At 40.5% G+C, this 13,586-nt stretch overlaps 1 protein-coding gene across 4 annotated transcripts in view; it reads left to right on the top strand.

Moving 5' to 3' along the window:
* The window catches only part of kcnh7 (potassium channel, voltage gated eag related subfamily H, member 7), a 122,102-nt gene that overhangs the window by 93,162 nt on the left and 15,354 nt on the right, over nt 1–13,586 (top strand). For all 4 annotated transcript variants that reach the window (XM_062054031.1, XM_062054030.1, XM_062054029.1 and 1 more), the window contains 3 exons: nt 8,968–9,220; nt 9,358–9,563; nt 10,680–10,764. In XM_062054031.1, the coding sequence (XP_061910015.1) occupies nt 8,968–9,220; nt 9,358–9,563; nt 10,680–10,764 (544 nt within the window). The remainder of the gene's footprint in view (nt 1–8,967; nt 9,221–9,357; nt 9,564–10,679; nt 10,765–13,586) is intronic.

Here is a 13,586-nt window from a genome sequence, read left to right as displayed (position 1 = left end):
TGTGTATTGGTACCGTCAGTGTAAGATGTGTGGTTGCTGAACTAGTACGGAAGAGTTAGTGCTGCATGGGATTCTGGGTATTGGCACCGTCAGTGTAAGATGTGTGGTTGCTGAGGTAGTACGCCTTGCTGTCACTTACGTGTGGTCAAGCAGGTACACTGTTAGGGCAGACTGTAGAGGGCGGTGTCATCACGCTCTGATATTCGGGAGTCTCCCGGGGAAAAATGAGAGGATTGGCAAGTATGACGCCATCAAGCGCCATTCATTCAAAACTCGCGGGCTGCACTAACATCAAATGTCCACATTAAAGTGCGTGCCGGTGCGTGTGTCGGAGACCCCTGGGTAATATAGCACAAAGCATTTAAGCTCTGTATGCAGTGTTTTTCATTTTAAATTGTAAATTTTTTTTGTGGCTCCCATCACTTTCTTTAATTTGTGAAACTTGCCAAAATGGCTCTTTGAGTGGTAAAGGTTGCCGACCCCTGCGTTAGGTGATTGACAGGAAGTGTTTATCTACCGCATGTCTACTCGGTAAACAAATACACTGTAGTCCAGCCTTGGCTAGCGATTCAGCAATAATGCCAAAGAGAAGCCAGAGCTTAAAAACCCTCTTCTGTAGTTAAAGTCACCTGTTTGGGAACACTTGGCCTTCCCGATGAAATATGTGTACGGACGAAGACAAGTAGATCAGACGAAAGCAATGGGCTGCCATTGTTTAAAAATCATCAAAGCTGTTCCCACAAAAACTAAGCAGATATTTATGTTTGCCATTTTGTTCCCTCACAGTACCCAAAAAATACCATGAACCTAAAACAGAGGTATGTACCAAGCTGTGATTATGGTGTACCGTTAAACCCCTAATATTTATAATATACGGCAATTATATGGATAATAGATGTTCCGATCAGGGATTTATTCTGCCGATTCCGATCATCCATGAGTGAGATCAATACCGATCACATATATTAACTCTAAATTATTAAATGTATTTATTGTAAGTGCTGAAAGTTTAACAATATCAGCACAATGTTTTAATAATTTTTTTATTGTATTTTATTAGAATACAATTGTACAAGCAAAACAAAGTCAATAGTACAATTGTTTGCCTTTTGTGCTCAGGGACGGATTCTTTGAATTTGTAAACATTAACAAAAAAAAAAAAAAGATTTTTAGGAAATAAAAATATCAATCTGATCATTCTAGTATCAATCATATACTGATATTACCCTTGATGTTGACACTACCAATTTATAGATCGATTCACTCTTTTATTTGTCGTATACGCGACAATGCTGACACACCAACAGTTGTTATATTATCCTGTCCCTAGTCTTACTAATCTATTTGCTAATATCCGGTTAATAGCTTCCTACTTTTTGCTGTAAAATGCTTCTATCTAAACATCTTCAACTTTACTAAGAACTTATTTATTCTATTGTTTACAGCTAGCCTAGTGGCTATCTTAGCTATTAGTATGCCTGCTCCCCCTTGCTCTCAGTGTGTAAAATATTAAGCCTCGTCCTAATACTTGATAATGATGAACTTTTGCCCATCATTCACAATCCCTATAAGAGACAACACGTATAGGTTTTCCTTTTTTTAATGCACTCTAACTAATAAACACTAGCTAAAGTCAGCTAACAATGGGGCCTATGGGAGTCACTATTCCGCCTATAAGGTGCTCTAAAAAACATCCAAAAACATCCATCAAGGTCTTATTTTTACGTTGTAAGTATATATAGAAGTAGTAACAGGCACATTCATAATATAAAATATTTACATATTTTGCTAATTTTAGGCATACACAGCAAACGCATCACAACCTTTGCTTTTTCCTTCAACAACTACTACTAATCATGCTGACTTCATGAGAGCCAACAAACATAGAACAAACACTTACTGTAGAATGTCTGCCCTCATTGGGATGAGGACTGATGGGATGTTCATATATTCCCATTTAGATGAAGATATAATCATAATCGAAGTGTTAAAATAAAAAGTGGGTGCATTCAAGCTTCTTTCGCGCCTTCACCGGGTTTAAGTTGCATGTCAAAGTTTACCAACCTCTCTTACCACTATCCAGGTAAGAGGCATGATTTATAATGTAGAAGAAACTTTTACCAGTTTATAGGCGATGCACCAGCTCAGACGCAATGACGTCCATTGTTAGCTGACTTTTATTTTAGTTCATTTGCAAGTTAGAATGCGTCAAAAAAGACATGTATTCTTGTCTCTCCTATAGATTATGAATTATAGGCAAAATTACCCCAAAAAAGTGCAGTTCCCTTTTTAAGAAATAAAGAAATGCAGTTTATTTTCCGTAATGGAGGTGCTTATTATTAACAGGGGAGCGGCTCTACACTCTATACGGAGAGCTCATAACATAGTTATAATATTAGTCAGAGGAGATTGCCGTTTGTGATCGGCATCAAAAGGCATTGATTGGCAATGGCGATCATGTACTTTTCTAAGAAAATGGGCCGATATTGATCAGTGGCTGATCGATCGGCACTTCCCTAATGGTATATAACTAATATTTGATTTACAATGATGATTGACTACTTTGGAGTGCAAGTCTGCTGTATATAAGGAATATGAATATACATTATATATATTGCCATTCTATGAAAACAGAGGCATATAAAAGGCATATAAAATTCAGGGTCTATTCCCCCAAATCGGTGCCATTTGCTTGTTGTTACTCGCGCAAAATAAACTTTGATTATTGTGTATTGGCCCATCTCAGGTAACGTTATTTCATTTTTCAAAAAAGTTCCTAAACTGAAGATGACTTATTTGAGTAACAGTATTGAAAGTAACACGGAGGAGTTTTTCACATGGAATTAGCAAATACATAAACTATAGCTTTATGGCATCTATGCTAAATAAAGGTTGACCGATATAAAGTTAGGGCCGATACCGATTACTGGTAGTCAAGGAGGAGCCAATATTCATTTGCAGTAAAAGCTGACTAGTAAACGTCAGTGTGACGGACTCAAGCCGTCTCGTGGGTTCCCTGGACCATCAAATGGAGACATTTCGAGCAGAGTTGACGTTTGTTTATTTTTGCAAATAAAACCTCTCAGTCTCAGTCGCTTTTCAGCGCCTCTTCTTCGCTCGCTCGTTGTTGTTTGTCTCCGGCTCTTCTCCTCTCTCGCTCCGCGTCAGCTTCTCTTTTGCTCCTTCCAGTCTCTCTCCTGTCTCTCTCTGCTGCGCCCCTTTTCTTCAGCGAGAGGAGATTGGATGATCGTGCCCAGGTGTGCGGATCGTGCACCTGGGCACGATTGCGGCGTCGCTCGCCGTCCCCGCCTCCTCGTCGCCATCTTGGGCCGGGCTCTGACGTGGCTGCTTTGCTGCTCGCTTGCCGGCCCCCCCTCTCCACAGTCAGTTACCATGAATTGATTTACGTGGACCCCGACTTAAACAAGTTGAAAAACTTATTCGGGTGTTACCATTTAGTGGTCAATTGTACGGAATATGTACTGTACTGTACAATCTACTAATACAACTTTCAATCAATCAACCAAAACGGTTGGACAAGGCTTTTAGTTGTTTTTGTGTGTTTGTTTGTTTTTTAGGAAAAGTTGGACGAGTAGCGACATAATGTTTTATGCAGTGCTAATTTTGCACCAAAAAACACAAGGGGATTTCCCAAACACCTTTATTTCATGTGTCTAATGCTGAGGGTCAGCGGAGCATCAACATTTGCATTTCAAAATATGAAAAATCTTCAGTGAAAATGAGTAAAAATATGAGGTTTATAAAATCACTAAAAAATAGAGGCACTGTAGCAGAGTGGTTAGCAGTCGTGCTTCTCACAGCAAGAAGGTCCCACATTCTGTGCATGTTCTCCTTTTTACTGCTTTGGTTCTTTCCGGGTACTCAAGCTTCCCCCTACCTCCAGAACCATGCACTTGGGGATAGGCTGTTTGGCAACACTAAATTGGCCCTAATGTATGAATGTGAGTGTGACTGGTTGTCTGTCTATCATGCTGACGGAAAAAAAAAAACATACCGTATTTTTCGGACTATACGCCGCAGTTTTTTTCATAGTTTGGCCGGGGTTGCGACTTATGTGTGAAATTATTAACACATTACCGTAAAATATCAAATAATATTATTTAGCTCATTCACGTAAGAGACTAGACGTATAAGATTTCATCGGATTTAGCGATTAGGAGTGACAGATTGTTTGGTAAACGTATAGCATGTTCTATATGTTATAGTTATTTGAATGACTCTTACCATAATATGTTACGTTAACATACCAGCCACGTTCTCAGTTGGTTATTTATGCGTCATATAACGTACACTTAATCAGCCTGTTGTTCACTATTCTTTATTTTAAATTGCCTTTCAAATGTCTATTCTTGGCGTTGGGTTTTATCAAATAAATTTCCCCCAAAAATGCGACTTATACTCCAGTGCGACTTATATATGTTTTTTTCCTCCTTTAGTATGCATTTTCGGCCGGTGCGACTTATACTCCGGAGCGACTTATAGTCTGAAAAATACGGTGCATTTATGTTGTGCTAAAATAAACTAAATTAATAATAAATATATTCTTAACTAAACTGTCAATAACATATTTCTATGACTATAGCTCCAGACTTCTTTTGTTTGTTTGAAATGGTCATTATAGCCACAAGTGATGTAAACGTGTATTACAACCGAGTACCGCTGCGGTCCATACGGACGACAGCTGAGAAACAAAGAAAGAAACAGCTTTCGCGGCCTAACAATGGGCCCTCTGCCTTATTGTTAAGAAACACTAGGGGTTAGGGTGACAGGACTGAGTTATATCTCGGTGTGGATTTGAACTAAATTGTTTGAAAAATAAATTCAACATAAAGTATCGTTGGAATAAGTAGTACTGTAACACACACAGTATGTCAAAGTATACCATTTCTGAAGGATTTTGATTGTTGTATTTCATGGTAAAGTCTTAATTTTGAAAAGCAGGGACAGAAGACAAATGCTAAATGTTCAGTGTTCATGGTAGGTTAAATTAATGTTTGAAATTGTATTTATTTATTTATGGTATTTATCAGATCAATGTGCTTTCTTCATAAAAACATATTTAACAGTTCATTTATCCTGCATTTATACATTACAGTTCTTGTGGACACAAATGGCACCAATTCAGTGGAATGGCCCTCAGATAAATCAAATCAAAATCACTCTCAATCAATAAAATACAGTTTGATCTTTATAGTATCATAATTCTTCCAACCAAAGTGTTTGTCATCACAATACTGTAGAAAGGTACTTATTTAAGTTTGTCTTTTCCATGTCTGCCTCATGCCAAATGGAACGATCACACCACTCTGGTAAGAGCAGGAGGTACATGTGTACAATGTACTACTTACTAACACAGCTGCTTGTCATGTCATGTTCCATTGCAAGCAAGTGTGACAGCAGAAAACTAGCTTTTGCCGCTGCTGTTGTGTCCTTTGGCAAGGCACTTCACCCACCTTGGGCAGCACTGAATGTTAAATGGGAATGTTTACTAATCATAGCATGGCATCATAAATGTAATCAGGTGCTTATAATGACAACGGGAGGCAATTATTGCCATCTGTTTACTCCTGTTAGGAATCAGGATGTACCGTGTGTTGGTAGGGATGGGAATTGATCAGATTTTTCCGGTTCCGATTCCACTTTTGATTCGGTTCTTTATCGGTACTCTTACCGATTATTTGGGGGGGAAAAGAAAACAGAAAGGTGGATTAGCATCAAATTTGTTTAGTTTGGAGGTAAGCAGTGAAGTCTTAAGAGGCACAATATGTAGCATAGAAAAAACAACTTTGAAAAACAACTGTAAGAAATAGATATTTTTCTGTAGAATTTTACTAAATCAAATAAGAAAATAACATTTAGTAACATGTTATATTTACTGATTACATTCAAAGTGAGATAAATGGAGCAATTATTTATTATAATTTTGATGATTATGGCTTAAAATCTATGAAAACCTTGAATTGAAAATCTCGCAAAATGTGGGGTAAGCAATGATCATCAAAATTGATCATTACCACCTCAACCGACGCACGGAGGGGGGGGTTTGATGTGTGGGGGCGCAGTGTAGGGGGGGCGGGGTTTGGTGGTAGCGGGGGGGTGTATATTTCAGCCAGGAAGAGTTAGGACTGCAAGGTGTTCTGGGTATTTGTTCTGTTGTGTTTATGTTGTCTCACGGTGCGGATGTTCTCCCGAAATGTGTTTGTCATTCTTGTTTGGTGTGGGTTCACAGTGTGGCACATATTAAGAGTGTTAATGTTGTTTTATACGGCTACCGTCAGTGTAACCTGTATGGCTGTGGACCAGGTATGCCTTGCTGTCACTTACGTGTGCAAGCAGAAGCCGCACACAACATGTGACTGGGCTGTCATGCTGTCTGTACATGTTATAGAGGGTGATAAAGGCAGTACCATCACAGTACGCCCTAATTATTGCTGTTAGGGTGTGACCCCTGGTCTATATTATATATATAACAACGGGCATAACAACGTGCGTAACAACGGGCGGGCGGGCGGTTGTGGTTTTGATAAAATGTTAGTTCGGTTGGATGGCGGGTGGATGACGACTTTTGTGATGCGGATGCGGATGAAATAATTGCCTATCTGCGCATCTCTAGCCTCTATACGCCTATGTAGATATTGCACCAAAAACCAGACATTTGCAGCTAGAATAGTCATTTACCACATTAGCAATGTATAAAGTGTATTTCTTTACAGTTAAGACTAGTTTAAAGTTATCTTCATTGAAAAGTACAGTGCTTTTCCTTTAAAAATAAGAACATTTCAATGTGACCCCAAACTTTTGAACGGTAGTGTATATGAGCTTGGTCTGGGACCAGTTGACACACACTTTGTTGCCTGCTCGTCGAACACACGAAGGGTTCCCTTTAGTTCAGCGTACCAGCAGCAGAAAAAGTTGTATCGTCGGTCCTGGTCGATTAGACTCTCGTCAAAGATATTCATCTCAGGGAAACGTGCACACTGCCATCATTAGATGGTAGATGATGCAGTAAACAGGTCTGGTGCAGCCACACAGCCCTGACAGCTCTCAGCATCATCATATAGAAGAAGTGAAGAGAGATATGAGCTGCGATTGGAGGGTGAGGGTACAGAGGATATCCCAAAGCGTAGTTCAGTTGACCGTGTCAAAGGTGGCTTTGAGGTTGATGAAGGGGATGAACAGGTGGCGGTCGTTGTGGAACTACCTGAACTTCTGTTAGTGTTGAGAAGTGTTCGGTGGTTTACCTGGCAAGCATGGATCCTGTCTGCTGGAGTGGCATCTCGACCTGATTGCCAACAGGGCCTGATTCTGAAGGATCCTGGTGAAGAACTTTCCAGGAATGGAGAGAAGAGTGATTCTTCAGTGGTTGTTGCACACTAGTTTATACCCCTTCTTTTTCCAGAACAGGAGCATACTGTTTCGCCGGCAGTCATCCGAAAGCTTTTCCATCACCCACACGTCGTTGTGGGTGGTGGTCAGCCAGTTGATCATGCACAGCGGGTGACGGGTGATGGGATTAACGCGGCACTTAACAATATATTCAGTGTTGATGTTTGCAAAGTGGATTAGGTCATGGTTGGGTGGAAGCGGAGGTCTCTCAATGTGGTTATGGAAATGTTGCAGTGTCCCTAGTTCTCAGAATGTCGCACATTCAAGGAGAGACTGGAGCTGAAGTAGAATGCTGTACAGTCTCCGCTGCTCAGCCAAGGAATGGTGATATGGTAGGAGGAGAGCTCCCTTTATAGGAGGGTGGAAGGTTCAGTGGGGAGAGGGTAAGGATGTTCCCGTTGGTTATTTGGATTTGATGGTTGCAAAGGTTGATAAAACTCTTGTGGGGATTCCTGAAATTGTTGTCCGTTGTAATGGGCCAGGCAGGAATTTATCTTGTTGCGTTTGATTACTCGTTAAATATAAAGGACACAGTCACTAATTTGGCAAAAACAAGGGGTCCTCCTGCTTTGACTTCTTATTCTCTGGAAGACCAGGTGGGTTATAATGTGTTTATGAGCAAGGGTGATCAGGAAGCGAGTATGGCTTTTTTTTTTCCAAATAAGAAACCCTTTTGACCTTCTCCATTAACATAATCTCATATCCATTTTATGCAATACATTTAACAGTCTCATGGAGTGGTATTGCATTAACCATTCTTACTTATGGGTGTCACATTACCACCAAAAGTACCAATAATTTAATTGTACACGACTAAAAACCACTATCTATTAAACCCGTTTGTACAAAATAACACATTGCAGATGCATGAAAACACTAACAAACATTGTAACAACCCTGCATGATTGAGTTTGACACCTATTCCTGCCGACAAAATCCACATTTACAGAACACAACAATACCTATAAAATACCACTAGGTGACATTATTGTTGTGTTCCTTTTAAAGACTGCATATACTGTACTATAAATGACAGTCTTTTATTGCTTTGTCGGCAGTCGCCCTCATCTGATCCAGTCTGATTAAGACACGCAACACAAGACAGTAGTTTTTCTTGTATTATTGCAGTATTTTATGATTTAAAAATTTTTTTTTTTATATATTATTATTTGACAAGCTTTGACAGGCTGCTTGAAGACGTTTGTCTAAGGCTGGTTGTTGAGGAAGTATGTGTGACCATTTCTGGAAAGAAGAATGTCCAGCTTTAAAAAGTAATTGGGGTAGTTGACATATGGTGCATATGATTATGCATTTATCAAGACCTGGTGTTCATAATGTCAAAACATTTTTTGATCACATACACTTGAAATGCAGCTTTGTTAGTACTATGGTCTCTTTTAGCTCTCTAGTCTTTTTTAGTTACATGTTTTTCTTGTTATTATTATTCTATTAAGTCTTAAGAAGCAGCTAAATTGTGTCTACTGAAGGTTGAATTATGATGTTAAGAATGATTACAGGCTAGATTATAGGCACATTATGGACCACGCTGATGTTTTTCAGTTCCTGAAGGGTTTCCCAGAGTGCCTACAAGCAGACGTCTGCCTTCACCTCAACAAAAACCTCCTGCAGGACTGTAAGGTGTTTCGTGGTGCCACCAAAGGTTGCCTTCGGGCTCTGGCCTTGAGGTTCAAGACCACACATGCGCCCCCAGGAGACACACTGGTCCACAGCGGAGACGTACTCAGTGCGCTGTATTTTGTCAACTGTGGCTCCATTGAGATCCTGAAAGATGATGTAGTTGTAGCCATCTTAGGTCAGTCAAACTCCATTTTACTTTACATTCAGAAAACACCTCAGTCTTGTTAATGATTATGGATTCAATTGTACTTGTCTAAGATAATTGATTGACATGTGTCAGAGTTTCTAATCAGCCACATGTGTCCTCTCAAGGCAAGAACGACATATTTGGTGAGATGATCCATCTCTACACCAAGCCGGGGAAATCGTGTGTTGATGTGCGAGTGCTGAGCTACTGCGACCTGCACACCATCCAGCGAGAGGAGGTCTTGGAGGTGCTGGAAATGTATCCAGAGTTTGCTGACCATTTTGTCACTAACCTGGAGTTGACCTTCGACCTCCGAGATGAAAATGCCAAGGTAACTTTCAGATTAATTAAGTTTATTCTTACAAAGATATGAACAGTCTGTCATTTTTATGCGACATTTATTTGAACTTGTGTATTGACTGCACTCTGAGACAGGATTCCATTTTGGTAGGGTCTTGCTCTTTACTGATACACTACACTCAGGTATCCACATACATCGGAATCGTTTATAAAGAGAGTATGTGGTCCAATAAACACCCCCAACTCGAAATCTGCGACTGAGCCATCATTGGTTGCATGGTTATATAGTTTTTTTGAGCGAACCCGCAACACTTGGTGTCAGAAGTGGGGTTTCCAGTTTCGGACATCGGCACCTTCCCCTGTTGTCATGGGCACAGTTCTTGGGGGGTTGTGTGCGCCACTGACGACTGGCCATCCCACGTCTGGCACAAAATGTTGCGGGTTCGCACAAAAAAACTATACAACCATGCAACCAATGATGGCTCTGTTGCAAATTTCAAGTTGGGGGTGATTGTGCAAAAAATATATACAATGCAAAAATTGGTGAAAATGAAAAGTAAACACAAAAAAAAGAAACTATTTACAAAATGCTGCTATGAAAAAAATCACCAATTACTGTTTGTACTATTCTCCAACTCTCCACAACCAACCTGCTTACCTACTTCCACCTCGATTGAATGAACAGTCTCCCTTAAACAGTCCAAGCCCCTCCCTCGGGCATAACACTGACAGGGGAAAAGGGTGAAAAAACAAGCTTGTACCCTTAATGTACATATCTAGATAATAATTGACAATATTCCATGCTAAACATGATCCGATATATGTCTACATATCCATTACATATCAAATGAAAATGTATATTTCGCAACTCCATGAATAAATAATAAGTCCGCCTTTTTGGTCCACTGGTCATGTGACCTCCGCAAAGAGCGCCAAAGCGCACTTATATGGCGTCATCTAAATGTGCAGCGTCCTTTTGACTGACTCCACGTGACGCCATGACGACAGCCTATTTCCCGGTGAGTCTCTCTTGTGTATAAGGGTGTGTTAAAACAATGTGAATAATGCACTTCGCTGTGCGGATGTTTTTATGACTTCTTTACATTCTGTATCATAATAATGCACTCGATTTGTGTCCTTTTATTAGACGCCGTCCCCACAAGAGACTGATTCCTACATGGATGCCATGATGAGTCAAAGGAGAGCATCCTGCACTAAGAAGTCGGTCTCTGGTACGTTAGATAAGTGTTTTTCAACCTTTTTTGAGCCAAGGCACATTTTTTTCATTGGAAAAATCCAGGGGGACACTATCCCATCCTCGTCGCCATGGTTGTGTGTCAAACTTGACACTTATTAGTTCACTTATTAGCATCCATCCAGCCATCCATCTTCTTCCGCTTATCCGAGGTCGGGTCGCGGGGGCAGCAGCCTAAGAAGGGAAGCCCAGACTTTCCTCTCCCCAACCACTTCGTCCAGCCCTTCCCGGGGAATCCCGAGGCGTTTCCAGGCCAGCCGGGAGACATAGTCTTTCCAACGTGTCCTGGGTCTTCCCCGTGGCCTCTACCGGTCGGACGTGCCCTAAATACCTCCCTAGGGAGGCGTTCGGGTGGCATCCTGACCAGATGCCCGAACCACCTCATCTGGCTCCTCTCGATGTGGAGGAGCAGCGGCTTTACTTTGAGCTCCCCCCGGATGGCAGAGCTTCTCACCCTATCTCTAAGGGAGAGCCCCGCCACCCGGCGGAGGAAACTCATTACGGCCGCTTACACTTATTAGCAATCTAAGTTTAATAATACACCAAAAGAAAGCTTATTGTCTTCTTCTACCTTTTATTGCCGCTCTTACTTTTTCCACTTCCAAGTGTACAACACACAACACATGTCATCATATCCTGTGTCACCCGCCCTTAAGTTCCCCTTACAATAGTTCCGGTATTGTCCTGTGACCCGAGTAACCAATACATGACAGACACCACCAGCAGAAAATGTTAAAAATGAAACTCAATAGCCTATATTGACAATATGAAGTCGTTCTCATCAAATACCTGACGCAATTGTTCGATATGACTTCAAACCATAACCATCATTAATTCTCTTGTCTCAAAGTAGGCTTACAAAACAATGACCTGCTGCCACCTACTGGTACGGAAGAGTATTGCACGGTTACTCTGCTGATCTCCAGACAGCAGAGACACTCTACAACGGCACATTGTTTGCGGATTATAGTTATTGGTTTGCAAAAAATGTTTTTCCGACCAATTAGGTGAACTTGCATACTTTCCCACGGCACACCAAACAATATCTCATGGTACACTAGTGTGCCACGGCACAGTGGTTGAATCACCAACAAAGATAAAATAATATCAAACATCAAAGTTTGAGTCAAATGTCAAGTATTAACTAATATAATATCAAATATATGATAACACCAGTAATACATAATTAATAATATGTAATATTAAAATATTATATACAATAGCTAATAACAGTGCTTCGGTTTTTTGTATTGTTTTCGGCGAAAACTTTCGCCAGAATGTTACTATGGTTTTTGTAATAATCTTGATTATCATACGACCAAGCGTTGCACGGAACAAACTATCCCTTAAGCCTGTGTATCATATGCGAGTAGAGTATCCAGACAAACAATTCCACACTTTGGTGACTCGACAGTACGACTTCAAAATAAGCCAAAGAAAGTTGCGAGTGCCAACACTGATAAAGACGGAGAGAAACAATATTGAATTCAAGAAAGAACATGTGGCGACGTGCGAAGGTGGCGTCCACGTGGCTCTTCCCTTCTTCCTCTCTTGCCGCTCATTGCTGTCGTTGCCAACATGTTTTCAATAAAGACAAATGTGATTAAATCCTAATTTATATATTTCGTTTCTCATATGTACAGTATTTCACATTGTTTTCTGCATGTAAAACTATAATTATTCTCTGTAAAATGAGTTTTCTGTACATCCTTTTGGGTCTCTGCAACGGACTGATTGGATTTACAGTCGTCACTCGCCATATCGCGCTTCAAATATTGCAGCCTCAATATTGCAGATTTTTCCTGTATTTTTAAACATATTCTACAACCTTTTTGCCCAAAAGTAAGTATTGTCAAGCATTACAATGGCTAAATCAACTGAAAATATCAATACTAAAGTAGTATTGGCCACTAGATGAGACAAAACCAATCAGAGCACGGTGTTGTGGCCACTTATTGGCTCAGCCTAAGGCAGCATTACTACAAAACCCAAAACCAGTGAAGTTGGCACGTTGTGTAAATAAAAACAGAATACAATGATTTGCAAATCCTTTTCAACTTATATTCAATTGAATAGACTGCAAAGACAAGATATTTAATGTTCGAACTGAGAAACTAGATTTTTTTCTGCAAATAATTATTAACTTAGAATTTTTTACCACTGTGTTACATGGCCTTTCCTTTTAAAAACACTCAGTAAACGTTTGGGAACTGAGGAGACCAATTTTTGAAGCTTTTCAGGTGGAAATATTTCCCATTCTTAGTGGATGTACAGCTTAAGTTGTTCAACAACCGGGGTCTCCGTTGTGGTATTTTAGGTTTCATAATGCACCACACATTTTCAATGGGAGACAGGTCTGGACTACAGGCAGGCCAGTCTAGTACCCGCACTCTTTTCTATGAAGCCACGCTGTTGTAACACGTGGCTTGGCATTGTCTTGCTGAAATAAGCAGGGGCGTCCATGATAGCGTTGCTTGGATGGCAACATATGTTGCTCCAAAACCTGTATATACCTTTCAGCATTAATGGTGCCTTCACAGATGTGTAAGTTACCCATGTCTTGGGCACTAATACACCCCCATACCATCACAGATGCTGGCTTTTGAACTTTGCGCCTATAACAATCCGGATGGTTCTTTTCTTTTTTGGTCCGGAGGACACGACGTCCACAGTTTCCAAAAACAATTTAAAATGTGCACTTGTCAGACCACAGAACACTTTTCCACTTTGCATAAGTCCATCTTAGATGAGCTCGTGCCCAATGAATCCGGCAGCGTTTCTGGGTGTTGTTGATAAATG

Source organism: Entelurus aequoreus, linkage group LG07 (genome assembly GCF_033978785.1).
Source record: "Entelurus aequoreus isolate RoL-2023_Sb linkage group LG07, RoL_Eaeq_v1.1, whole genome shotgun sequence".
Lineage (NCBI taxonomy): Eukaryota > Metazoa > Chordata > Actinopteri > Syngnathiformes > Syngnathidae > Entelurus > Entelurus aequoreus.
This window is presented reverse-complemented; position numbering and strand designations above follow the sequence as displayed.